The sequence below is a fragment of the Letharia lupina genome, assembly GCF_014066315.1.
Source record: "Letharia lupina isolate WasteWater1 chromosome Unknown contig_7, whole genome shotgun sequence".
Taxonomy (NCBI): domain Eukaryota; kingdom Fungi; phylum Ascomycota; class Lecanoromycetes; order Lecanorales; family Parmeliaceae; genus Letharia; species Letharia lupina.
In genome coordinates, this window is record NW_023502976.1 from 1303439 (window position 1) to 1329379 (window position 25941).

The 25941-nt window shown below is 50.7% G+C and overlaps 12 protein-coding genes across 12 annotated transcripts; 9 read left to right on the top strand and 3 right to left on the bottom strand.

The window, feature by feature from the left end:
• Positions 1-59: 59 nt before the first annotated feature.
• Positions 60-1124, top strand: HO133_009651 (uncharacterized protein; the record flags this gene model as incomplete). The annotated part of the gene is made up of 1 exon (XM_037300512.1): positions 60-1124. The coding sequence occupies one exon, from the start codon at positions 60-62 to the stop codon at positions 1122-1124; it is 1065 nt and encodes a 354-aa protein (XP_037154360.1).
• Positions 1125-2059: 935 nt separating this feature from the next.
• Positions 2060-3043, top strand: HO133_009652 (uncharacterized protein; the record flags this gene model as incomplete). The annotated part of the gene is made up of 4 exons (XM_037300513.1): positions 2060-2178; positions 2243-2398; positions 2459-2902; positions 2959-3043. The coding sequence occupies 4 exons, from the start codon at positions 2060-2062 to the stop codon at positions 3041-3043; spliced, it is 804 nt and encodes a 267-aa protein (XP_037154361.1).
• A 2487-nt stretch (positions 3044-5530) lies between these two features.
• HO133_009653 (uncharacterized protein) lies at positions 5531-6310 on the top strand (the record flags this gene model as incomplete). Its single annotated transcript, XM_037300514.1, has 3 exons — positions 5531-5567; positions 5627-5796; positions 5846-6310. 3 exons carry the CDS (start codon positions 5531-5533, stop codon positions 6308-6310), a joined length of 672 nt encoding a protein of 223 aa, XP_037154362.1.
• Positions 6311-9459: 3149 nt separating this feature from the next.
• HO133_009654 (uncharacterized protein) lies at positions 9460-9966 on the top strand (the record flags this gene model as incomplete). The annotated part of the gene is made up of 3 exons (XM_037300515.1): positions 9460-9591; positions 9649-9717; positions 9934-9966. 3 exons carry the CDS (start codon positions 9460-9462, stop codon positions 9964-9966), a joined length of 234 nt encoding a protein of 77 aa, XP_037154363.1.
• Positions 9967-10773: 807 nt separating this feature from the next.
• HO133_009655 (uncharacterized protein) lies at positions 10774-11176 on the top strand (the record flags this gene model as incomplete). Its single annotated transcript, XM_037300516.1, has 2 exons — positions 10774-10960; positions 11034-11176. The coding sequence occupies 2 exons, from the start codon at positions 10774-10776 to the stop codon at positions 11174-11176; spliced, it is 330 nt and encodes a 109-aa protein (XP_037154364.1).
• A 942-nt stretch (positions 11177-12118) lies between these two features.
• On the top strand, positions 12119-13985 carry HO133_009656 (uncharacterized protein; the record flags this gene model as incomplete). Its single annotated transcript, XM_037300517.1, has 2 exons — positions 12119-12879; positions 12932-13985. 2 exons carry the CDS (start codon positions 12119-12121, stop codon positions 13983-13985), a joined length of 1815 nt encoding a protein of 604 aa, XP_037154365.1.
• Positions 13986-14229: 244 nt separating this feature from the next.
• Positions 14230-16126, bottom strand: HO133_009657 (uncharacterized protein; the record flags this gene model as incomplete). Its single annotated transcript, XM_037300518.1, has 3 exons — positions 14230-15160; positions 15220-15831; positions 15891-16126. The coding sequence occupies 3 exons, from the start codon at positions 16124-16126 to the stop codon at positions 14230-14232; spliced, it is 1779 nt and encodes a 592-aa protein (XP_037154366.1).
• Positions 16127-16252: 126 nt separating this feature from the next.
• On the bottom strand, positions 16253-18219 carry HO133_009658 (uncharacterized protein; the record flags this gene model as incomplete). The annotated part of the gene is made up of 3 exons (XM_037300519.1): positions 16253-16279; positions 17639-17955; positions 18186-18219. The coding sequence occupies 3 exons, from the start codon at positions 18217-18219 to the stop codon at positions 16253-16255; spliced, it is 378 nt and encodes a 125-aa protein (XP_037154367.1).
• A 786-nt stretch (positions 18220-19005) lies between these two features.
• On the top strand, positions 19006-19572 carry HO133_009659 (uncharacterized protein; the record flags this gene model as incomplete). Its single annotated transcript, XM_037300520.1, has 2 exons — positions 19006-19292; positions 19344-19572. 2 exons carry the CDS (start codon positions 19006-19008, stop codon positions 19570-19572), a joined length of 516 nt encoding a protein of 171 aa, XP_037154368.1.
• A 149-nt stretch (positions 19573-19721) lies between these two features.
• Positions 19722-21032, bottom strand: HO133_009660 (uncharacterized protein; the record flags this gene model as incomplete). Its single annotated transcript, XM_037300521.1, has 1 exon — positions 19722-21032. The coding sequence occupies one exon, from the start codon at positions 21030-21032 to the stop codon at positions 19722-19724; it is 1311 nt and encodes a 436-aa protein (XP_037154369.1).
• A 762-nt stretch (positions 21033-21794) lies between these two features.
• On the top strand, positions 21795-22380 carry HO133_009661 (uncharacterized protein; the record flags this gene model as incomplete). Its single annotated transcript, XM_037300522.1, has 3 exons — positions 21795-21824; positions 21874-21990; positions 22063-22380. The coding sequence occupies 3 exons, from the start codon at positions 21795-21797 to the stop codon at positions 22378-22380; spliced, it is 465 nt and encodes a 154-aa protein (XP_037154370.1).
• Positions 22381-23255: 875 nt separating this feature from the next.
• HO133_009662 (uncharacterized protein) lies at positions 23256-25751 on the top strand (the record flags this gene model as incomplete). The annotated part of the gene is made up of 4 exons (XM_037300523.1): positions 23256-23314; positions 23384-23898; positions 23950-24466; positions 24515-25751. 4 exons carry the CDS (start codon positions 23256-23258, stop codon positions 25749-25751), a joined length of 2328 nt encoding a protein of 775 aa, XP_037154371.1.
• Between the last annotated feature and the right edge of the window lie 190 nt (positions 25752-25941).

Consider the following 25941-nt stretch of genomic DNA (forward strand, 5'->3'; position numbering starts at 1 on the left):
TCGATACCTCTGGAAATATTGAAAAGGTTGATTGTGATACCAAATGTCAAGTGACGAACATGGTTTCGGCCTGTCCGACTTGTGGGAAAGGCTGCAAGAAAGTCCGACGGTATGCTCTTCATCATCAGCTACTAGCTTTCAAAGGGAATATCGACCAGATGCACACCAAGCTTAGTAGGAAGATGAATATGTTCATGGAACAACTGTACGACGGGAAGATAAAATTGGATAAGACCTTCAATGACTTTCGTGAAAGACTGAGGCCGGGACCCCTGGCAGGTAGAAGCAACGCCGACCTGGTACGCTACCGCGGGAACACATTAGAGGAAATCCAAAGCAGCATCAGAGACTTCAAAGACCAAGTCGTGCAGCTCTTCGAAGACGACATAGCTAAGCTTGCAGTCTTTCTAGGCATCTCTCCTGTGTTTGTTGACGATCTCCCGGATATCAACCTTTGCTATCGACTCCGTTTCGAGACGCTATTCTTCAGAAGTAGACTGATCATAGTCGAAGAAAGCCTTAGGATGCTAGGCGCCCTACGAAGTCTGGGTGATAATTCAGAGCACACTACCGTCCTGATCCAAGGTTTAGAAGCGTTGACTACAGACGAGGCCAACATCAACATGAAAGCTTTGAACACCATCATCACAGAATGCGAAACCAAGAACTTGAAACGCCTCGAAGCCGAGACCCGTTTGATACAGATGTGTTTCCACATCCTACTTAAAGACCTTGGGGCAGCTAGTAATTTGAAGGTGGAAGGTTCTTTGTGTCGGACACTCAGCCTTTGCCGGACCTACCCAGATACTGCAGGAGTGCTCCTTGTGACCTATAATGCAATCAAGCTGGTGCTCAGTGGTGAGCGACGTCAGGGGAATCTGTACACTCGAGGGTCAAGGCGCATATGGTGGAGTTGGCCAGTGCATAAGGTTGGGAACTTGGAAGAGTGCGTCCATGGCCATCAGTACTCGGCATCGACCTGGCCTGGTTGCCCCGAGTGTGGACGAGAAGTACCACCCAGTCCAAAGCCTGAGCCCGTGAACCCTAAGAAATTCCTGGACGAGGACGCTTTCGTGGTAGCAATGCGGACACAGACCTTTAGTGCTGCATCATATCGAACATGATGAGGATCTTAGCAAAGATGGAAAGGGTACACGGAGCATCAGACGACGCAGATACAGCGGAGATAGATAGGAAATTGAACGTATCGTTTGGATTGAGATCGGGTGCGCAAATAGAATAGGGTGAATGTCATCGCTTAGATTAGTATCAATCGTACTCTACATTAGTTCTAATTGATGATCATCTTGCTTTTCGGAATAAAAGGAAGCAATCAATCAATCAATCGATCAGAGACAGGATGCAAAGCTCGATAATACTTCCCTATTGATGCTCTACATTGGTGACTACTCCATACAGAAAAGCGAGCCGTGATCAGCGAATCTTGATCTTGTATGAGAAGTCTCGCCATGGCAACGTTGTCGAGAAGACTAGGCTAAGTATAGTTAGCACGGCGGGGCGAGAAGGAAGTGGACTGCATTATACGGTATAGTATTTGCGTCAAGCTGCATTCAGGCAGCAAGAACGACGACAACTTCGCGTGTAAAATTGGACTTGGATAGGTTCCCATCATTTGATGTGCATACAAACCAAGCTTACGAGCATTGATGATGATTGGCTTAGGCTTCCTCGATCACATGACCATTAGCCCGCCATGCTCCGCGAGTCTCCATCTTATCTTTCCTTTCCTTTCCTTCCTCCCTCACGCTTCTCCTCTAAGACCGGCCGAATACACCACCACGAGTAATCTTCACAGATTCTCGTGCGCAGAGTCGCCTTGGGACCCTATCCTTCCTAGTATCTTCTTTCGGGAAGAGAAGAGAGGATTGTCCCCTGGGAGGCTTCCGGAGGTCTCAAACAATGCGTGTGCGCGAAGCGTCAATTCAAGCCTAAGCACCGCACTCGCATATTCTCTTTCGCACGTCAGCAGTCATTCTTTTCTCCATTCTTGCGATATCCTACCAATCCTCGGCAATCACACCATTCGGTCTCGATCAAGATGTTCTCCTTCCGTTCCAGGAATCGTGTGAGCAAGACGGTCAAACCGCTCAAGAGGTCGGTGGGTGAGCGTTCCAAGTTGAAGACGAAGCAGAAGCTAGACAGCCCGATGGTGGGGAGGTATGACCATGCGCCCCAACTGGCAATGGGACAAGAAGGCTAATACACTCTCGAATGGCTATAGTACCATGATCAGTCCGATCATCACCTTGGTGGTTGGCCCTGACCTACGGTTATTCGCTGCCTATGAGCATGCCCTTCTCAAATCGCCCTACTTCGCCAAGCGTCTCAGAGACCAGTTCTATGAGACCTCGTCGAAGAGGCTGAAGCTGCCTGATATGTACGTATAGATCACATATCCCATGCATTGAACAGCTGTCGATGGACTAACATACCAAAGGCTGCCCGAGATCTTCGCCTGCGTACTCGAATACCTGTACACGGACGATTACTATCCCCGCTTGTGTAAGAGCAAGCACCACCATTCCTGGGAGCTCGAGGATGCCCAGGACACGCTCAACTCTGGTGGTCGTGGACGCGTGCCATCCACAATATATCATCCTGGGGTGGACGGTAACTATTTGCTCACAGATACCGTCGTATATTGCGCTGCCGAAAAACTCGGCTTGGAGGAGTTGAAGCGCCTTGCTCTTATCAAGCAAGGCCTCCGGTTCTGTGCCCTAGACGATGTTCTCATTCGATCAGCTCGGTACGCATATGCGAACACCTTGGACACGGATCACCGCCTTCGCCCTTTTTTCATCGAGATGATAATTCAGGGCCGTAAGAGGTTCATTAGGAGTCCTACCATGCAGATGGAGATGGGGCTTGGTGGGAGTAAATTGTGAGCTCAAGGCTTCAAGGTGGAGACGGAGAATTGAGCTGACATCTTGTTCCTAGTTTTTTCGACCTCTTTGTTGCTATGTGTAGACACGTGGATGATTTTGTGGAGAGGACCAATAAGTCTTCTCCTAGAACCATCTGAGTGCGTGAGCTACCATTCAGCGCCGAGGTTCAAGGGATCGAGGGAGCCAAATTGAGACAGCAAACCAAAGGGAAATTTCCACTCTTCAACAGACTGCGGCCACATTGAGAGAACTTTCCCCCAAGGACAGCCGGCGAGCTTGGCGTTATCACAGCACCAGTCTTTACTCCACTTCTTGCCAAATTCTTGGGGTCGGCCAACCATTTGCGGTGATAAGGTCTTCGGATCATGATCACCAGGTACTCAGTTTTAATCAACCCTGCGCACGCCTTTCTTGCGAGCTTCCGCCTCCTACGGAAGGAGGGAGCACGGAATAACGATTTACGCTTTCACCGATAGTCACATCTGATTTCAATATCTACACGACATCTCCAATCTAAAGACGAGAGAAAACACATAGTCCTACGGCTTCATCCGTATATTTCCTTTGTATTAGTATCTCATCGCTAGCAGCGGCGGTGATGATGGCGAGAGAAAAGTCTGCATGGAAGCGACTAGCTGTTTGCTTCAACGTCCTTCTTGATGATGGGTCGAGAGGTCAATTGGCTGCTGTGGAGCGGCGGAAGTGGAGACTCTCTTCGGAAAGCCACCATGGAAGTTGTCAAGCAGTCCTGTTTGGCTTTTGAGCGGCCCTTGCGGTAATCACCTGCTATATGAAATAAGAGATTTGGCCACCTCAACCCGAATGCTCTCATGATCTAACGTGATAAAGTGCTTTCCGTTTTGGGGTTATTGACTACAGACGCATGGATAGGACGCACGGGCGGGTTTCCTGGCGGCAAAGGCCACCCGCCACCGAAAGTATGCAAGAGCGCGCAGATCCAAGACACAGCCTCCTCGACAGCTGTGCCGAAGAGGCGACGACCCACCGACCCTCCCGCTGCACCTATCGAGGCCACGAATCCAGGGGCAAAGTTTCATTGTTTACCCGTTTGCTAATCGAGGAGGTAATTGTTCGCTCGTCACCAGCTCCTCGGGGTACTGGCTCGCCATGCACCGTCTACCACTTTTGATGTGTTTACTCTCTCTCTCCTTCTCCCTTCCTTACTTCTCTTTCGTCGACTGCGTTGGGCGCCACCCTCATCGGTCAGCTGCCTTACAGACCACCTCCTCAGTGTTGGTCGGATCCCATCACCCCCCCAGACTCGCCTCACCCTCCACATACACTCTGCAGCCCCGAGCCCGGCGCGGCTACCACTCTTTCCTCTCCATCGGCTCCGGCTGGAACCTCTACTACTCTTCCTGGGCTGGCTCCCTCCTCCCCATTCAGTAAGACTTGTCTGACCCCGAACTCCTTTATCTGGACGTTTTTAGGCATTGTGACATATGTTCGAAATTTCCGCACTCCAGAAACATGTTCCATGACTCCAGTATCGTTGAGTAAGAGTGTGGCTGACTGGAGACCTTCATCAGGCCCGCGGCCTGGGCCCTAGGTCATCTTTATTCCACAATGCTCGTCAACTCGCAAACCATCTGGCGCGAAGGACCTTCTGGAAATGGCTTCACGGTCTCTTTCAACAACCTTGTTATCATGTTCTATTGCAAGGAGCAGCCGCTCGGGTGGGATTTGGTGGAGAATTTTTCGAGAAGATTGCTGGCGTTGACGCAAGAAGGGTGGACGGGATGTTATCAGTTGATGTTGAGTCATGCGGAGACAGGCGTGACGGTGGCGGTGAGCTTGAGAGTTGTGGAGGACGGATATGTTGACTGAAGGCGCATCGATTTCGGGGGTGTCTGCTGCCGTGGGTTGTTGGGAGATGTCCGCGAAGGAGAGGTCCTCGGGCGAGATGTTCCGTCTTTCTGTTACCCCAAAGACGTGGTCGTGGTTCGCTCGGGCGCCATAGTCCGCTCCTGCAATGGTGGACCAAGCTTGGCGGACATAGAATTCAGCATTCGGAGGGAATCCTTCGCTCAGCCTGGTCTCTTTTTTCGTGTAAGCAGTGCCTTTGCATATTCTGACCGACAAGGCCACAGCCAAGCAGAACCTCGGCCTCTTGCGTCTCAAAGTCGGCATTCGGCGGCACTAGGAATGCTCGAGGACTAGACTTTGTACCTTTTGTTTCAAGATTTTGGTTTTCCTCTCCATGCGTGATGAGGAATCTTGACATTTGGGACGATTGCCATGCCGTGACGTTGGAAGCATCTTTAATTTTACACCTATGCGGCATCTACTGTTCTGTCGACCCTCGACCGTTGTCGCAAAGGAGCACAAAATGATAGGTAATCACTGTCACCGCCATGTTTCCAATTGGCTCTCGGTCTTATACGGTGTTTACTGGTCCCAGCTTTCAATCCTTAACTCCAGAGGTCAGCCCTAAGTCCCCCGCGGCTTCCGGGGTCCAATCCTGTTGATCGAGCCCAGCAATATGTATATATGGCCACGAGAAAGGGACAACGCAACACTCATTTGCATCTCTTTTGTAAAACACTATATCGAGCCCATCATCTAATATCCAGTCATCGCAGCAGGTTGACCACCAGAGCAAAATGTCTTCTCTCCAACCAATAACCCTTCATGGTCATCGTAAGCTACTTTCTACTTTCAGACTCTTCATGGTTCTCCGCTTTGCTGATCGATCGCAGCCGGACCCAACCCGTGGAAGATATCTCTCCTCCTAGACGAGCTCAACGTACCCTATACGACCAAGATCTACACCACTCCCGAGCTGAAGCAGCCGGCCTTCCTTGCGCTGAACCGCAATGGCATGACACCCGTCATTGAGGATCCCAACAAAAGTCTCCTACTCGCCGAGGTAAGCGTTGACGGGCTGGACCGTACCCAAGCAGCTGCCAACCTCACAGTCCGGTGCCATCATGGACTATATCCTCGATCAATACGACCCCGAGAAACGCATCAGCTTCACCACCCTGCCAGAGCGATACCACATGAAGCAATGGCTCCAGTTCCAAACCACGACGCAAGGACCAGTCCTACAAGCGGTCTTCCACTGCGCCTTCGTCGAGCCCAACCCCGAGGCCCGCGCTAGCTATGTTAAGAAATCGCGTCGGGTGTTGCAGGTTCTGAACGACGAACTCGCCGATAAGGAGTGGCTCGTCGGCGGCAAGTGCTCCGCTGCGGACTTGAGTTACGTCCCCTTCCATTCCAGACTGGATTTCATCATGAGGGAGGCAACGCCCGATGTGGAGACGGAGTTTCCGAACGTCGATGCTTGGTATAAGCGCATGCTGGGGCGGGATGCGGTGCAGAAGATGCTGCACGATCGAGATGAGGCTACGAAGGAGCTCAGTTCTCTGGGGAAGAAGTGAGGCTCCGTCAGCAACTGGCGGTTGTGCTTGGCATGGGGTCGTGTCAGTACGGCTGGAGTTGGCTCGATCGTTGTTGGAAGACGGTGTACTGTCTGTGGGTGGGGCTTCTGCGTTGCGGTACATTTTTTGGTTGGTAGTGCGAAAAGCCAATCATAGTTGAGCTCGAGGCATAGGAGTGTTATTTTCTCCTGCCGGCGAGCAGAAAAGTTGCCTCGCGGTGATCGTACAGCTGGCCCGTATGGCTTCGTTCCGACTCCTGCCATATTATAGAACAGAACGGAATTCAAAGCCTGCCAGCCTCGACGGTAGTGAAAAGTGGCAGTTACTGCTGGTGCTGCCAATTTTAAATCTCAAATCAATTGCCGTAGGGCTGAAAGCCAGTGAGTTGGGCGGGGCCAACGGGTCCATTTTATGACTCGCATCCTGGTGCCTGCAGCTATCACCAGCAAAGTCCGTTTATAAGGCCTCCAATATGACGTTCCTTTCTACGTTTGGTGTATGCTGCAGCAGGGAACCACAGTCCAAGCCTTGGCGACCCGCATTGGAACCTGTGGGGCACCTGCTTATCGATTCGTTTGGTATTCCACACGGTTGCACTCGAGGGGCCGCGATCTCTGCTGGCTCCCAACGGCCGATGATCATGGTCGTCGCCTATTCGTACACGGCTCCGACCTGGCACGCTCTCAAGAGTTCAGGCCGTCAACTCTCGCCGCGACAATCGGACAGGTATGGAAGGGTCTGCGTTCAAGGCGTCCCAGAAGCTGGCAAATCTGTAGTGAGACCCTCCGACATTCACGCCAGGTTGACGTTCAATAATTAGTGGACATGCTACCTGTGGGCCTCGAGGAGATGTGTAATAATATGCTTTTGGGACGAATCACGTCTATGGACATCGATCTATCAGTTCAATATTACTTCTTGCAAAGTGTTACATTCGCCGCTAGAATCCTTCGCCTGAACGAGCTTGCAAGCGCCTTAGAATCTGAATTTGCTGATTCCAACAATGTTCCAGCAAGATTGCAATGAACAGCTTGCGCACTACTTCTTGATATATTGGATGATGATGCAATCCACGTCATTTACCCCACGTCTATGGAGTTCCTGTACGACAGTGAGAGTTCAGCAAGACGCTCATCCAAGGGGCAATTTGCGGTGCTTGAGAGCAAGCAAGCTCACAAAACTCCGACGATGGATACCTTTCGATACCCAAGCTCCGGATGCCTGAGACCTACTGGAGCGCAACGGCCGACATACTCGTCAACCAAGAGCTCGATGCAGACGTGGACGACCAGACAGACTGGACAAATGCTTTCTGTTGTTGAGCAGCGTATTTAGATTCTTCCTTTCTCGATTATGCGGTAAAAATTAAACTTACTTCGCACGCCGGTACGACAAGGAAGATCAGGAGCTGTCCAGTGCTCTCGCAGGCTTCTTGAACGCTAAGAATTCTGACCCCCAGACCTGGCTGTGGCATAATTGATTTTGAGCCGGATCACTGGGACTCCATCTGCGTCTCATCCTGCTACTGCGGTTTTCGCTGGGCTTCAAAATACACTGCGATACTCGTAGTAAGGGGGACGATCTGGACGCACGAAGACATTGATGGCAGATCCAAATGGCCCCCATGCTGCTTGATGATCATACAGAATCTAATTGCGAAGACTGCCGTGGCTTGAAATCACTTCATGAGGCTGCGAGAAGGAACTACGCGTCTGTAGTAAGATTGCTCGTGCAGGCCGAATTCAAGCTAGTGGGAAAGCTCGCGAGAACCATGATGACTTATTGAAGGGTAGCGAAGCAATAATGACAGAAGATAATTTCATGGAGTATGCCTGCAAACAAGGCTATATGGAAGGTATCTGTGAGATGATGCCCTACGTGCGATTGAAATGAGAGAAAAATAGACTTAACGGTTTTCCACAGCTCTAACAGAAAATCCTCATTTTAGGCGGCAGAATCAACTTCGACAAGCTGCTGGGTGAGATGGCGTTGTCCACGTGGCATGCGATTGACCGTCCATTTCCCGCTTCGGCAACGGTTCATATTTTGGGAGAGCGGATGTGAAGGTGTGTAACGATGGAGGAGAGACGGAATGCATATCGAAGCAGACACCGAGTCCTACTTTGAGGGATGAAAGCCATGTTAGAGGCGTGTTTGGATTCCTGACATGCAAGGGATTGGATCCGCCGAAGGAGGGAGCATGTCAGCCTTGGGTATAGCTGCTACATGTGGCAAGGAATATTTCAGAGTTGTTCCAGCATAGGAAGGCCTAAGGTGCGCTGAGCAATGCACGAGTTGCCAGCCTGGCAGTCATTACTCACATTGGAACTGCGAGATTGCTTTAGGGAAGGCTTGAAATCCTTGACGTCAAGAGGAAACGCGCATACGGATCCGACTGGGTGAAGACTGACAGTTCAAGCTCAGCTACCTTAGTGACATACTGATTAAGATTCGTCACACAAGCGGTGCAAAGCAAAAAATCGCCATGTAAGTGGTGCTAGCACATCATCGTTGTCACCATTGTAGAGATTCGGTGATAGTCCAAAATCTCACCACCATTCACACATGCCGATCTCGCACAATTCCAAGGCAACGGTGCCGCCATGCCACGGTCGTCTGCATCGCAAATTAAGCTAAGAGCCGGGACATGGATACGCGACGCTCAGACGCTGTAGTACCATTGACATTCCGTCACCACATGCACGAGATGATGGGGTTTGCATGGATGCGGTCCCGAAAGGGCGGAAAGTCAAGTATGTAGCAAGCATGAATGGCATCTTTGTTTGCCATGTTCAGATTTCCCTCACCGCTACCGAATTTTGTAATTCTACCCCTCTGATGCCTGCTACAACTTTCCCCCTCTTGCCTCAAGAAATCTTAGCTCGTGATCTGATTGGCTGCTGCCTGATGTTGAACTCCACAAACTCCACCGCTTGAATTGTGATGTGATACTTCACGCCACTTCATTTATTACGTCAACATCACGTACGTGGTATAAATTACTCCAAATTCTCACCTTCAAATTTTACCACTCTCATCTTTTTCACCCGAACAGACCACAACTCCCATCTTCCAATCAATCAAACTACCACTCACTTCGCAAATCAATCCCACATTCAAACGCCAACTCAATCATTACGACCAAAACCATGTCTTCAACCGGCAACACCAACCCCGGCAACTTTGCCAATCGCCCCAAGGAGGAAGTCTCCGAGATTGCGAAGAAAGGAGGTCAGTCTAGCCACGAGGGCGGATTCGCGAGCATGGATCCTGAGAAGCAGGTAATCCCTCCTGGTCAGCCCTTCAACCATCAGCAGATTTGGTGACAATGGCTACAGAAGGAAATCGCATCCATGGGCGGTCAGGCCTCGAGCGGATCGTTTGAGAAGGGCAGTGAGGCAGCCAAGGTACGTACTTCCAGGAGCAAATCCTTCTCGTTTGGTAGCAGATTGGGAGCAAAGCCACTTCATTCCTCCAATTCCTCCAGAATTCTCTCGTTACCCAGGTGGAATGCCATGTTTCGGCAGTGAAAGCATGTTGCTGCTAGTTTCTGCTTTTCAGATATGTCTCGTTTCTAGGTCTATTACCCAAAGAGAACCACACTAATTCCGGAATTTTCGTAGGAGGCTGGAAGGAAGGGCGGATCTTCTTCTTGAGGAATAGCACGAAGGCCATGAGGGATATCGGTGGATAGTCAGTTTGCAGGATGAATCATGGGATGAGCAGCTACAACTGGGGCTCATTAGCACTGTCATTACAAACTACTAGCTGAAAGTTAGCCAGATATTAACGGCCATGAAGGAGCTTTGATCAGACCCAGCCATGTGCAACAGTGAGCTCATGAATAACTCTGCAACTGTGCCTCTCTAGTCTGTACAAGTTCCCGTACACACCGAAGACATACTTGGGCTCTCCGCGTCGGACTTCTGATCGAGCCCAGTCTCACGATGTGTGCATCATGGAATTCCAGCGCATTTCCTTACCATCGGTCTAGCAGGGATACACATGTGTTACTTTGAGACCAAAGCCACATCTGCGAATACACGAAAGCCCAAAAGTCCGAACGAGATACACTTTGCCCTTTCCCCATCCACTAAAACCCATGTTAAGTACGCCAATGTGCTGTTTAAGATAATAATGACAGCTCGACAGACCCACTAAGGCGTTCTAACACATCGATAGTCAGGGACAAGCGTGAACAAGATCTTCGAAGCTGGGGTTGGGGCCAGGGGTATCAGTGTCTAGCTCCTTTTCATGATGTCACGAGACTCGGATGCTAATTCATGATATCATGAAGTTCGCCATGCGGTCAGTGGCAGACGTGGGTTTTTTTCCAAGATTGGTTGATGAGACGGAGTACAAGAAGGGCGTCTCATCCATTTGCACACATCAAACAATCTACCACTCTTCCATTCAGGACAAATACCATATTCTCCTCGTTATTTTTCTAATAGAACATAACCATGTCTTCAGCCGACGACAAGTACGAGCAGCAGAACGATATGACTGGTGGCGACGTCCCCCAAGGCGACTCCGTGGACAACGACTACAAAAGCCGCACGGGCCAGCACCATATTCCCGTCCAAAGTGATGAGGCACCCGTATCCGACCCCATTGATCCTGCCACTGCCGATTCCGATGAGACTTTGGGTACGCCTCCGTCCCCGATATCCGTCTTTCTTCATTTCTTTTCCTCAATTGGATATTGCTGACGGAGCTGCAGCCAAGGATGACAGCGATGCCATTGATCAGAGCAACATCATTGGCGGGCGCACGCGAGGTGCGAAGCCCAGTGGAGGCTACACTGAGCCGGGCGATGAGGAGGGTTTGCCTGGAGCGGAGGATGGAACTTCTTCAACTCGCTAGGTAGTCCCATGAAAAACGGGAGGAGACATTGGCAGGCGTCGCCTTCTCGCAGGCATGACATCAAACATGTTTCGGAGTCATATTTGGGAGCCATTCCATGTATAATAGATTGCCTCTGGCTGCCACATCGACGAAGCAATCAGTCATCCTCCAATTAACGTCTTATGTCTTCTGTCTCTTGTCCCTTTCTTTTATTCTCAAAATTATTTGCCTGGAGTTGTTTGACCATGGTGCTTCCATGATTCATCTTGCTCCGTTCTTGCTCTCGTCATTCTGTATTGTTCAGAAACTGCTCGACGTGCTTGCGTCTTGGCGTACTTCAGTGTATAATCTCACCGTTGGCAACAACTGGTCGACACCACGGTTATCTCTTCGTGCATTGAACCGCTCAAACCCAAGACCTTCGGGCGCGAACCCCTGTCGTCATACCAGCCAATCATTGGTGACGCTAAAATACGCGCCGAGGAACCTGCATTAGTTCGAAGGAAGCACACCTTTCATCCAGTCAGCACCAACATCACGAATCGTGAGTTACAATTATAGGTCTTACTTCCTTGGCAACCTCAAGAACAGACTGAAAATTATCATGTCCTTTGGCGCCCTGAAGATGACCCCTTCTGCCTCTGGTGGGAAGGGCCCGCAAAAAGGCCGGGTAGGTATATGTCTCGGTGGGATCTGTGAAGGTCTTCAATTCGTCTCCTCGTTTGAAGACTGCGCTGTGCGACACAGGTATTCTGGGCCTCAGCAGAGTCATCGCTGCTTTTCTTTCTTGCTCGGTATATCATTGTTGCGTCGCGAGTTGCTTGCAGTCTCGTATATGTTTTCCGCTCATTGCTTTCTTTTGGGCCGAGTCCATGATCTCACAGTCCAGTTGCTGCTCAACTAATACTCATCCAATCTTTCCTAATGGCTTCGGAAAGGGCTCTACAAAGATTCCCGACAATGTCCTCGTTGAGGCGCCCAGTGCATAAAAGTAGCACAAGATATACCAGCAAGCCGATAGCAGGCTTGCCGGAGTTCGACATGCTCCACTCCTCGGGCAAGACGAATGGCTTCGTTATACACATTACAGAAGCGCCTCCTCCTCCCCCTGGACCTCCTTCTGTCATCTTGAAGACGCAGGATACAGTAGAAAAAGCTCCAAGACAAAAACCACAACCTCCGCCTCTTGCCATACCTCCTAAGGCATACATCTCAGATGATCAGCGACCCGCTACTCCACCGAGCCCTCTTACATCGTTCTCTACACGCAGTCGAGCCGCTTCGCCGACTGAAGTACCGTTGCCACGCTCCAGTACGACCTCACCAACACTCGTCCGTAGTAACAGCGGCGCTACGCCGGTAATGCGCTCAATGTTCCCTCGCTACGACCCTAACGTACCTTTTACACAACAGCAATATCGACCTGATATAGAAAGGGTGCCTGGATTAGCAAGCGCTATGGCTGTGGCAGGAACCTCTTCCTATCGTCCGCCCTCATATTCACAGCAAGCAAACAATCGTCCTAACTCGGCATATCTGCAATCAGAGAGAGAAAGACTGAAGGCTGCAGACGTCAAAGAATCACCATTTCGATCTGCAGATAATGCCGAACACGAACCGACGCTCTCCAGTCCTGAAGACCTTCTGGACCTATGGGACATTGCCAATGGCCAGACAGCCTCGGAAGAAGTGGCTGATACATATGTTTTAGAGCTAAGCTGGTGAGTGGATCTATTCCAACTGTATCTTGAACCCTTGCTAACGAGCGCACAGCGATGATTTGACCGTTGGCCGAGAAATAATCACCTTCAACGCCTCCACCTCGGACCCAATCTACACCCTCGAAGCCTCCCACTCCAACATTACCGTCTCCCGCACCCACCCCGGGAACCGCAACCCAACCATCCAAAGCACGACGTCAACCCTCGAAAAGCCCACATCGGCAGATCCCCTCGTGACCTGCATCTTTCCCAAGTTAGCCGGCTTAATGGCCCTCGACCACTCCTCCAACGTAGCAGTCGCTCACAAGCTCGACCGCAAAGCGTGCGCTGATCTGCAAGCCGAAGCTATCGGCAGGGCTCAAGAGCAGGAGGCCAGCATGCTGCTGTGGGACAGCGACAGTAACAAATACTGCCTCATGCATCCGACTTTGCTCGACTCGGCGGCTACAACGCTCGCAATCGAGATCACACCTAACCCTTCAAACCCGCAGAAAATCACAATCTTCGCCCCAGAAACCCACACGCCCCTCCTCGCCCTCTCCCTCCAAACACTCGCACTGACCCTCCACCCACCCGCGATCACGGCCCTCCCATCCCTCTACATCCTCGACACCCTCATGTCCACCCTCCTCGCCCTCCTCCTCCATCTCCACCGCTCCTGCGCCCCTCCAAGCCCATCCTCCCACGCCGTCCCCACGTCCCCTCACCGCCCCCTCTTCCCACCGCCTCCGACCCTCGCGTACGACCCGCCCCGCTCGTCCCTCGGCAACGACAAAAGATCCCCGTCCCGTTTCTCCGTCTTCCGATCCACAAAGTCGATCGGGTCGGACCGCTCTCTGCACTCCGCCTCGGCCTACGGGCAGGATATCGAGCTGCAGTTTCTACCGCCGCACCGAGGACCGGAGACGGTGCCAAGGAAGAAGACGAAGCATCAGCCGCCGAAGCAGATCTTCTCGACGGAGGACGAGAGTTTGCCGAAAACGACGAGGGCGGTGCTGAAGTTGCTGTATTGGGCTTTCGAAGTGTTGTTCTGGTTCATGGGCGTGGTGGTGCAGTTGCTCGCCGCCGGGGTGGTGGGGGCCGGGAAGCTGGTTACGAAATTGTGAAAAACGTATGGAGTGGTTTTGGAGCCAAGAGTACTGGATGATAGATAGTGCTTGCGAGAAATGAGCGGCGAGTCCAAGTGTTTCAGTCCTGTCTAATGATAATATGCAAGCCCAAACCCATTTCTTTTTGCGCAATGAGAGATGCCAGCAACAGATTTCTAAACGTCTGGCAGAATCTGACTAAAGACAACTCATCTATCAGTCTCCAAAGCAACATGCCCGCTTCATCGAGACCATGTGATCATCAAAAAGCTTCAAAAAGGTCCGACTGTTTCTGCACCAGCTCCACCCAGTCTACCTCGGTCTGCCCCTCGTCAGACTGACGAAGTGCCTTTTTGACCATCTCCTCCTCTGTTTGATTGATTGTCTCATCAGTCTTCTCCTTCTTGTTGGTCTGGTTGCCTGCCTCCTCCTTCTTCTCTTCAACCATACTACCCTCTTCATCGGCACCATCAACTTTTGCTTTGTTGTTCATCCCGTCAACCTCTCCTTCCTCGCTCGGATCCTCTATTTTCCCCCTGGTGCCCCCTCCCTTGGTCTCATCGGCCGCCTCTTCTTTCCCCTCCTCTTTCACAATATCCTCCATCTTGACCTTGTCATCCTGGCCGCTCAACTTACCAAAGACCGCCTTCGCCAAGTCCACATTCGCGCGCATAGTCTCAACCATCCTCTCGGTCTCCGCGAGGATGAGGTTCCAATAGTGGTCCGCGACATGCTGCGTCAGGTATTGACGAACCTCAGGACTGCCAATCTGAAACAGCAACTCGATCACGGTCAAGATCTCCAAGGCCTGGTAGTGAGACGCTAGGGCCTTGAGTTTGCGGAAGGCGAGATCCTGAAGGCCCGGCATCTCGAGTTTTTGGGCCACCAGGTAAATCGTACCGCAGCGCACTATCTCGTGACGAAGCATCTCAGGGTCCAGGTAACCTTCAAGGCGGACGTGTATGGTACCTTCGTCCAAAATATTGGGCTGATACTCGCGACGATCAATGTATTCGCCAATTGGCTGGAAGTCGTTCGCGTCAAGGGAGGACAGCATGGGCGACATGATATACCAGCCATTTTCGGGATGATGCGTGAGAAAGTTCGACAGAAGCGGGCTCGCATCCAAGCCGCTGCGTCTGACTTTGAACATCTTGTGTGGGTTGTCAACGTATATCATGACCGTGTTTGGACTGGGAGAGAAAGCGGTCAGCATCCAGAACTGTCCCGGTCCATACTGCCATAGACTTACTCGTTGATCCCAATCTTTTGGTTGGTCGATCGAAAAGGTGTTCCATGACGTGCAGGAGAAGGCATTCGGGTCGCAAGCCTGCCACTGCTGGCTCTCAGTGGTGTCGAAGGCCTCATCGAGAAACGTCCAGAGAGATCGAGCTTGCTTCTCTTGCTTGACTGAGAGGATCTCGGGTACAGCGGGTCTGGATCACCATACAAAGCATCCATTTCCTCAGAAGAGATCGAATTGTTGGATTCTCGCTTGATCTTTGGTCCAGCGGTGTTACCTTTGAGGAAGAGGTCATCTGATTCTTCATCATCTGATTCCTCGTTGCGGTACCCGGGAGGATATCTGAACTTGGGCGTGCCTTTGCGCTTGCGACCTTCGGGCGTCTTCCCAGCAGTCAACCCCTCTTTCTTGACTCCCCCAGGTGTAGTTTTGTCCAGACGCTGCGCGTGGAGTCTTGCTTTCCAGTGATCAATGCATTTCCATTCGACAATCTTGTCCCCTCTATACTGGCTAATGTACTCCATCCAAGCTTTCGCAAGCAAAGGGTTTGAAGTAGAGTCTCGAATGGCTCGGCCCATGTCAATATCGATTGGCTCGAGACCTTTCAAGGGCACCCAGATACTAGCGGAGAGAGTTAATCGACCAAAGTGAGGCAGCCAGCCAGCCACCAGAGGACTTACAATTTCAACGTCCCCAGGAAGATAGCTGGGAAGCGTCTATCACTGATCGAAGGGCCACCTGCCTTGTACTCTTTCCCCCAAGTCCCGTCTGCCTGTCGTGCATTCCCCGGCCGTGGCGAACGGGTGAAGAAAGTCTGCACCATCTCTTCGTCACAGATTAGGATGGGCCAGTCTTCCCCATCTTGCTTCACAGACAAGTAATCCCCTTCTTTTGGCTCGTTGATCTCAATTTGCATGATGTTTGGGTGGCCGAGTGGGGTTCTGACAGAGGACAAGCTATGCCTGAAGAGAGCCATCGAGGGCGGAATGAGACTGGACGACGGAACTGGTAGTCCAGAGGTGATGATGTTAATCAGACTGTGTCAACGCGCAATCTGGGTTTCTAGGACCTGTGTGAGAGCAAGAAGGTTTGAGAAGGTGCAAATCAGAACGTCAGCTCACTTTGAGAGATCACCAACGAATTTTCAAGAGGAACTTGGCGGTGTGAAAAGTGGGATGAATGTTGACTTCAGAGGCTGAAGAGAGGTTGTAAGCGACACAAGCATGGATTCCTCAAAGTAAAAGAGGTGAAGAGCATGAGGTGCTTTCAAGACACCGAGTACTCGGACTCTTGAGTTGTAGATAGAGTACGGAGAGTCAATGAGTGAACAGAAAACAAGGCTTATGCGAGCAATGCTATCAGGAGGTAGGTGAGAGGAAGAGGGCCACGATTTTGTGATTGATGATTGATAGCGAGTGAAGATCTCGATGTGGTGTGAGAGGGGTTAACAGAATGCTCTGGACTCCTAGGTGCTGGGCCCACAGCAATACGTCGCCGTCTAAGCCAGACTCTGCCTTCATGAACTGGTGAAATTCACGAGTCGAGAAGGTGGTCAAGTTGGCCTGCTGCTGAGGGATAGATTGTATGCCCCAGCACCTGTCAGGAACCAAGCATTCAATGCTGTGAGTACGGTGAAAACGGCGGCTAAATGAGGAGACTAAGAGCAAAAGAAGTGCTGAGAAAGCCGAACGGGAGACTAATTAGTGGTAAAAGTGGCGTATAAGAAGGATTTTTTGGCTTGTTCGGGGTCAAAAATCGAGCAGACTCTCTCCAAGATGGATACGTCAAAGCCTTCAGCCAAAGGTTTGAACTCCAAGGATGGCGTCTGATTTGCTCTAAGCCAATTTCACAGTAGCGGATATGTATTTGCCGGACTGGATGGCTCACAAGCCCGAGAGATGCAATATGGGGCTTGCGGGAAACCTAGCAATGAGCCGTCAATTATGCACATCCAACAAAGCCAATCATCCGCACCAGGCACTCCAGAGCTAAGGCCTGAGTGAGCGTTGTTTAAAGGATGGCAGACATGGATAGCGAAAGTCTAGCAGTGGAATTCAACGCTGGTGTCGGTTGATGTGAAGGACTGGGACCCTAGTGATGGGGACACGAGGGGGCAGTCAGCCGCTCTCGACGTCCTGAAAGATCGCACTCCGCCTTCCAGGCCAAGATCTCACGCAGTGCGTGCAGCCCCCGCTGGGCAAAGAACACAGTGACCGTCAGAGACAAGATGAAGATATCGGTCGTAGCAACGCCTCTCCAGCCAGCATAATCGGGGTCAAAATATTTGTACACATACTCGCCGGTGACGGAATGACCAAAAACCGTCCATATCCCGTATAAGAGGTATATAGCGATGACACCGGCAATCTGCGTGGCGAGATCCTAGAACTTTCAGACAATTGTTTCTCTGGCACGAAAGACTACGTACCTTCTGCTTTCGGACGCTGCTCAGGACCATCACCTCCAGGAAGGCGATCACGGAGTTGAGCACAGTGATGCTGATGAGTACAAAGTGATGAAGACGCTCGCCTTTGCTCCCTTGATCAAGGACAGATTCCGAAGGATATACCACCAGCCAATAGGCAATGCTGACTATGAAGGGAAATGTGACAGATGCGTTATAGAAGGTCGAGAATACGAAGCGTTCTTTGGAATTGTTGTCAGTTGACGTTGGAGCTGAGAAAAGGGCTTGTGTCTGGGCTAGAAATTTCCCCTTGGCTTGTTTCTCTGGAGGCAATCGACCATCTGGTGCCAAAATATGTTGCAATGTCCACGACTGTTGGAGGATTTAACAAATTGACGCAACGCAGAGGCGAGACACCCACCGTTGTGGTCCAGTAGTAGCAAATCTGGATAATGAGGCTGACGTTGCTAGCTTCGAATGCGAGCTGTTTTCCTCTCCGGGTGTGATTGATTCCATAGGGTATGTCCAAAATGAAAACGATAGACAAGAACACTGCAAAGGTTGCTCGAACAGCCAGGAGTGCCTGTTGACCAAGAAAAGGCCATGGTGAATGACAGACACGGAGAAAACTTGGAATATGGTGGGAAACCCTGTATGCTCGAGGAAGAAGAAGAGGAGTTGTCTCTGCCATGGTTTCCAACCTTGGTAGAAATTTCATGGTGGTACAGTCTTGGAGGCTGTGGCTGCGCAGGTCAAACAAAGAAGCTAGGAAATCAGAACGATGCACAAAGTAGAAGGATGGAGAAGCTGCTAGGTGCAAAGGTACTCGGAAGGATGTTGACATAAGAGAAACAATGTTGTGGCGGAAGACATCAGATAGAAGGGAAAGCAATGACTATAATGCAGCAAGTGCATCGCGTCCTCTTCTGCTGGAAGGAGCGATCCGCATGGCGAAGGTTACTTCAGCGCATCTCCGTCTTACTTTATCTCCGTCGTAGTTGCGTCTTACTCTGGTTCGAGGCCATGTTCGAGGGTTGTCAACCGATACCGAAGGTGCTGTCTAAGCATAGATCGGTGTTATTTCGGAGTCCGAATGTAGTAGAACCCCTGTGGTTTTTGTTGTCCAATACGACTGTGAAGAAGACGGAAAATGTGAACGGCAGCATGACACCAAGAGATGATGGCTTGGCGCCAAGCACTTTCAGCCTTGGAGGGCAAACTCCTGCAACGTTTCCAAAGCTCTAGAGCTTAATCAACTTGAAGACAGCAGCAAAAGTAGGTACCGTCACTGTTTCAATGGCTCGCTCATAGACCCAGGCCCACAGCTCCAGCTCTACGCGAACCGAATCTCTCATCGCGTTCCCCCAATCGCTCTCTCACCAACCGCCGCAATGCTCGGCGGCCTTCAACCCCGTCAACTCCTCACCCAGCTCCTCAATTTCGCTCTGGTCCTCTCAACAGCGTTCATGCTATGGAAGGGTCTATCCGTCGCCACAGATTCTCCGTCTCCCATCGTCGTCGTTCTTTCTGGTAGCATGGAGCCTGCATTTCAAAGAGGAGACCTGCTATTTCTATGGAATCGAGGGCAGGATACGCAGGTTGGGGAGATCGTGGTCTACAATGTGAAGGGGAAGGACATACCGATCGTGCATAGAGTGGTGAGGAGATATGGGGGAGGGTGAGTTAAACGTGGTCTCAGGGGACTCCAAGAGAGACTGATCGTATACAGAGATGAGCCATTGCAATTACTCACGAAAGGAGACAACAATTTGGCGGACGATACGGAGCTTTATGCAAGGGGGCAGGATTATTTGACAAGGTCTACGGACATCATTGGAAGCGTGATTGGTTATGTACCTTTTGTGGGATACGTGACAATATTGCTGTCGGAGCATCCTTGGCTGAAGACGGTATTGCTGGGACTTATGGGAGTCATGGTCGTTCTGCAGAGGGAATAATTCATGAAGATTGAGCTGCATTAAGATTGATTCCCATGACAACCTCCTGGTACATCTACATCAAGGCTCGTACAGTGCTCCTTGCTTGTCTTTACCTTTCGTCTCTAAGGTGCTCACATGAACCTCGAACAGCGGATATGATGGAAAGCTCAAGCATCAAAGACAATTCCGCTATCATCCAGCTTGGACCGCATGCCATTCACGCTCCTGCTGTAGATGGTCCGTATCACGTGCTCCTGTGAATCTTTCACCAGGCCGAATTGTCTCTGATTGTCCCATTCTGCCCGTATCTCTACGACCAGCTCGGTGCCACGCCGTGTCACGAGCTTGACCTGGAAACAACGCTTTCCGATGCCAGAGTTCCACTCGTTTGAGGTGATCGGAATCTCTTGAATGGCATGTGCTTCGTATGTATCCTGAATCTGAAAGGTGCACCGACGGCGCAACTCACCGATGATGGTGTTGATTGGTGGCGTGTAATTGCCGGCTTGAACACCGTGGGTTTTGAGGACTATTTTCACCCTCTTGATGAGCGTCACATGGGCGTTGCGTAGGAATGCAGATATCCAGCGGGCTTGGTCAGAGATGAGAGGATCCTCTTTTCTCGCGTGACGCCAGCTCGATGTGGCGCGCAACTCGAAAACGCAGTCTCCGTAAAGAATTGGAACGAGTTCCTGCTTCATCCGACGATTGACCTGAAGTAGATGCAAGCAGCTCATGGGCATGTTCGCATTCAGTGGCCCAATGACATGATGCGGCGGAAGTGGCAAGCGGCGATACACCATAACTCTCAGCTCAGGTGGCAATTGCTCAAGGAAGTTGACCGTTAAGCGTCCCTCGCGACGTTGTTGTATGAATTCATTGATCTGCGAGACACAAGCAACAGGGTCTGGCAGACGGCCCGTTCCTGACACAAATATGATGATCTCAAGTCCGAGGAGCCCGTGCAGAGTAAAGGCGAAGGAGGGAGTTGAGACGCCTCTGTTGGGGCGCTTGACCTCTGGCGCTGGCTTCACTTCGAAATCTAGATCCTTGATGTCTCTCGTAGGGTTTGTAGCTAATCTTGCTAGCATCTCGAAGAACGAGTCGGCGTACTCCGCTCTAGTCGTCCACTCGAGGTCACAGCAGATCTTCCGGATGCAACCAATTTCTGCCGGTTGAATGGACTGGAGGAACTCTAAAGCGAGCTGACAGCCATGAGAGTATTGCCCGTTTCGGATACTGGAGACAAATGCGAATTGCGGTTGCGAGAACAGCCGGAGTCTCATTTCACGAGCGAGATGAGGGAATTGCTGCATCAGCTGCATGAAAGGTGGTATCAATTCCGCAGGCTGCGTAGACTTTTTGGACTTGCTGAATTTCACGAACTCTAGCCTCTCGGGAACCTGGAGACCGTATATCCTCCAACGTATCTGAGCGGGCAGGAGACCGAACGGATGGGTTCGTGAAGGGGATGCCATGGTATGGACCTACCTTAGTGTATTGAAGAGTATGAAATAAGGGCGGGTACAGTGGTAAGGTTCAGGAGTGTATGCAGGGTTGAGCAAACGCTGTAGGCCAAGTCAGGTTCACAGAAGGATATCTCTTCTGCTTTCCACCTTTTTCACGATTGTTGAGTGTTGCCTTAATTACTTGATGAATGGACCAACAGAACAGGGAATATTCCTTGTTCATTCATAGTCTGCATATTGTTTATCCCATGTCATCGCTCAGCGGTCTCCTTCCTTTGCTTGATAACAAACATAGTGCCAAGAAATGATCCGGTCTAGACTGCATATACATGAAGTAGATAGAGCTCTTATTATCCGTTAACCAGTAGGTTCCGTGGGCAGACTTGCAATATCTTGGCACCACCGTAGCCAGTGAACCTCCTTAAACCTTTTTTTATGCTGTGAATGTACATGTAAATAGCTGGAAGACAGAGGGTTCTCTATAATGTGGAGGTTTCTGGTACTTTATCATTGTATCCGGCGCTTAATTAATGTAGTGTAATTCTTGGCTTGGCAATCAAGCTCCGCGCTTTGAAGTTTCTTGTGTGTACCGTTCAGAAATATGCGGGGCCTTCGACAACAATGAATCCGGTGATTGTGAGAACTAACTCAGAGACATACATCGCAGCAATTTCTTTGTTACTACCCACTTGAATCAGCCAAGTCTCTCGGCGAGCTGTCTACATCAACAGTGACCTGCTCAAGCCATTATTCAACGGTGGACCAACAGCCATGGCAACAGCACAGAAACGTATCACAAAAGTCGGTCTGGCTGAGAAAATGCACTTGAGCAAGCTAACGATCACCTCAGGAGTATGCCGATATACAGAAAAAACCTCTAGATGGTATGAGGATTAGCCTACCCTCCGAGGCAGACATACACCAGTGGCAGATACTCATTGACGGTCCCAAAGGCTCGCCTTATGAAGTATGCCGCTTGCCTTCCCAATTTCCGATTCACTGCCACTCAACCCGAGAAGGCTTCACTGATAATCCACAGGGCGGGGTCTTCAACCTGCATCTCAGCCTTCCCATGGAGTACCCGTTCAAGCCTCCTACCCTGAGCTTCAAGACAAAGATCTACCATCCAAATGTCACCAATGATGACAAGGGTAGCATGTGTCTAGGGATGCTACGTGCGGACGAGTGGAAGCCTTCGTCGAAGATTGATGCCGTGCTTAGCTTTGCTCAAGGTCTGCTCTCGGAGCCTCAGCCTGATGATGCTGTGGAGGGAGGTATTGCGAGGGAATACAAGGAGAACAAGAAGGAGTTTGTCAAGAATGCAAAAGCATGGACCAAGCAATATGCGAAGAAGTGATCAGAGGTGCCACGCACAGGCAGCAAGGGATCACGGGTAATGTGGCAGTGGGGGATCATGATATACGAATACTGCATGCAATACATTAGCGGGCGTATGGTGGCCTTGATGTCCATGCAGACTCCCTTGAAATACAATCAAGTCTCCCAATGTTTCACAAGAGGTCTTCTATCCTAGCCTAGCCTCCATCAAGAAGGAAGTCTCTCACATTGAATATACACAGAGTCGCTACGCAGGGCGACAGCCTATGGTGTGCAACCACCCAGACGAAAGGATTATCCTCACAAGTCCACCCACTTTCCCTATCATCCGAGCCATTCTCAAACCCCCAACCCAAATCGACAATGAGACTTTTCATTTAAGCGCAATGTAACAGTTCGTCTAAAGATAGGCCCTAGCGAAACAATGGCTCGCGGGTAGCAAACAAGCCTGTACACGTCTAAACTACGAAGGTCTTGATAACTTCGCAACGAATGAGTTTTAGCTGAGAGTTTGAGTATGAAAACTTTTTAGAATATCTTTCTCTACTGTTTGTACCGCAAAGGTTTTTTCGTCACCGTCGTGACTGATAACTTACGACCCTGTCGAATAATCTAGGGTGTACAGGCTTTTAAATGCAAGCTAAAAATCGTTGAAACGTCAGCTTGGAAGCTCACCCTCGTCAGCCGCACCGTTGATCTAGTCAGGGGCCTACCGTAGATGTTATTTCTGTGCATCCTGCGAGGGATGCAGATGACTTTATTCAAAATGCGCACGTCGCCTTGCGCACCTCTCGCAATTGTAAATATTCACAATCATGTATACCGGCATCCCAAATGCTGATTGACCTTATGCTCTGCTAACCTCGAATACGATGAAATATTGCGAGGAACGTCATGTCCAACACCACAAACACTACAGCCGCCCCGATCGTCGTTCCTCCAAGCGGGAAGTGGTGAGTGGTTTCCCAGCATAGCCACCGACGTTAAACGACCTAGTACTGAGACATTTGCGAACTTTATAGGGATGGCAATGACGGTCCCTGGGCTACTTTCAATATCCACGTCGGCACTCCTGCGCAGACTGCCAGAGTCCTTGTTTCCACCGCCTTAGGGCAAAGTTGGGTCATTTCAGCGAACAAAACAGAAGGAGGATGCATCGGTACGGATCCGTCGACATGTCCGCAAACTCGAGGCGGGCTTGTCAACATAAATGCTTCGAGTACATGGAAAGACCAAGGCCTTTACGGCCTAGGCTTGGAGCAGAACATACAGGACTACCTTGATGAATATGACAGCGGCGACTTTGGCTTTGACACTCTAGGTTTAGGGGCAGCAGGAGATACGAGCGACGACCTGGATGGCCAGGTCATCGCTGCACTGGCCACTAAAGACTATGACGTGGGATTCCTTGGTGTCACCGACTACCCTACAAATTTTACTGCATTCGACGACCCGCATGCCAGCTATTTGTCTTCTTTAAAGGCACATAGTAAAATTCCGAGCCTGTCTTTTGCTTATTCGGCTGGAGCGCAATATCGTATGACTAGCCCGGCTGCATTCAATGACTTTCGTAATTGACAATTGACAGGTCCGAACAAGCCCGATGGGACCCTCACCTTGGGGGGTTATGATGCTTCAAAGTTCACGCCGAACGATGTTCCTTTCACAATGGCAGCTGATATATCACGAGACGTAGTTGTGGGGTTGCAGTCCATTACTTTCAGTGATGCGACAACAACAAATGACCCGCTGTTATCCACAGGCCTTTTAACATTCATCGATTCTTCGGTACCACACATATGGCTGCCTATAGAAGCCTGCCAGGCTTTTGAAGATTCGTTTGGCATTGAATGGAACAGCACGATCGAACGATACCTCGTGAACGACACCCTTCATAGCCAATTGAAAAAGCAGAATGCCAGTGTCTCCTTCATAATCGGCAACGACGTCAATGGCGGTTCCACGGTAAACATCACATTTCCATACGCCAGCTTTGACCTCAATATCAGTGCTCCATTTGTCGATACCACTCAATATTACTTTCCTCTACGTCAAGCAGCCAATTCTACTCAGTATACACTCGGACGAACATTCCTTCAAGAAGCGTAAGTCATGAAACATATTGTTCATTGAAAAGTTACTTACATTGATAGATACCTCATTGTCAACTATGAACAAAACAATTTCTCCGTCTCGCAGAATAGCTGGGTATCAAACGCCCCATCCCAAATCATACCCATTGCCGCAGCCTCCAACGCTACAACGTCGAAGATAACCAAAATCATAAAGCCCTCTCACAAAATCTCCACTGGCGCCATAGTTGGCATAATAGTCGCTGTTGTCGCCCTAATCATCGTCGCCGCAATTGCAGCCTTTTATATTATCAAGCACCGAAGCAAGAGGAGGAAGGTGGAAAAAGGGGAAATGGAAGGTGATGAAATGACCCCTTTCCACAAAGCAGAAATGGATGCCACGCCAGCCGGCAAGGCTCCCTTCGAAGAGCCACCATACGATTACAAATTCGGAGAGGAAATGAACGGCAGTAAACCCGATTTAGGGATGGACATGAGGAAAGGATCGGAAATGGAGGGCAGCAATCCGGACCTAGTAATGGTTGCGAAGCTAAAATCCGAAATGGAAGGGGACGCGGGCGTTATGCGAGCCGAAGCTCCGGGAAGCGGAAGCGTGTTGCGAGCTGAAGCCCCAGGAAGTGAGGGCGTGTTAAGAGCCGAAGCTGAAGGAAGTAGAGGTGGTTGGGAGATGGAAGGAAGCAAAGGGACTCCCAGAGCAGAGATGCCGGTGCCTACTTTCGCCCCAGTTGAAATGTACGCCGGTGATCATGGCCTTTACGAATTGCCATCCCCTCTCAACGGCAGTGATCGACCCTCTCCCATCAGCTCGCCACATTCAACTGAAAGACAACCTGGCGCGGCGTCGTGGAGCAGACGGCAGATGGATGTTCCGCGATTACCTCGTTCTGGAAGCGACATTTCTTCACCGGATGAGGACAGCCAGGGAAATACTCGGAGTCCCCACAGATCGATGCACACGTCCAGGGGTCTCAATCCAAGTCAGGTGTCGCCGCAAAGCCAGAGCAGGGAACGACAGGGGAGCGGTGGGGAATTCGCAGACAGCGCATCAAGGAGGACAACACCAACGAATCTGTCGCCTAGCGACGAAAGCGATCCTGACAGATGGCGTCGGGGCTACGGCGGTAATCTATCACCCCGGAATCCTACATCCAGGGAGCTATCCTCGCCGACTGAAGGGGGCAGTGAAGGAAACAAACGGCTAGGGAGTACATCGAGCGCTGGTACGCCAAGAGCTACTCCACCGAATGAGCGCGCACCGAACAGTGGACCGCCGAGACCACCAGGGGAGTATTTCTGATTCATCCTACGATCTTACGTTTTCTCGGACATAGTCAGTCAATCCTGTTGGAATACCGGCACGGATACACTGGGCAAAAGCCATCTAGCACCGGAGGCGCTGGAGCGTAGGACGGGTAAAACGCCTGTAACACGAGGATTATCTCTTTCCGAAAGGACCAAGCCAAACCATCGCTCAACAGCATCAAAGG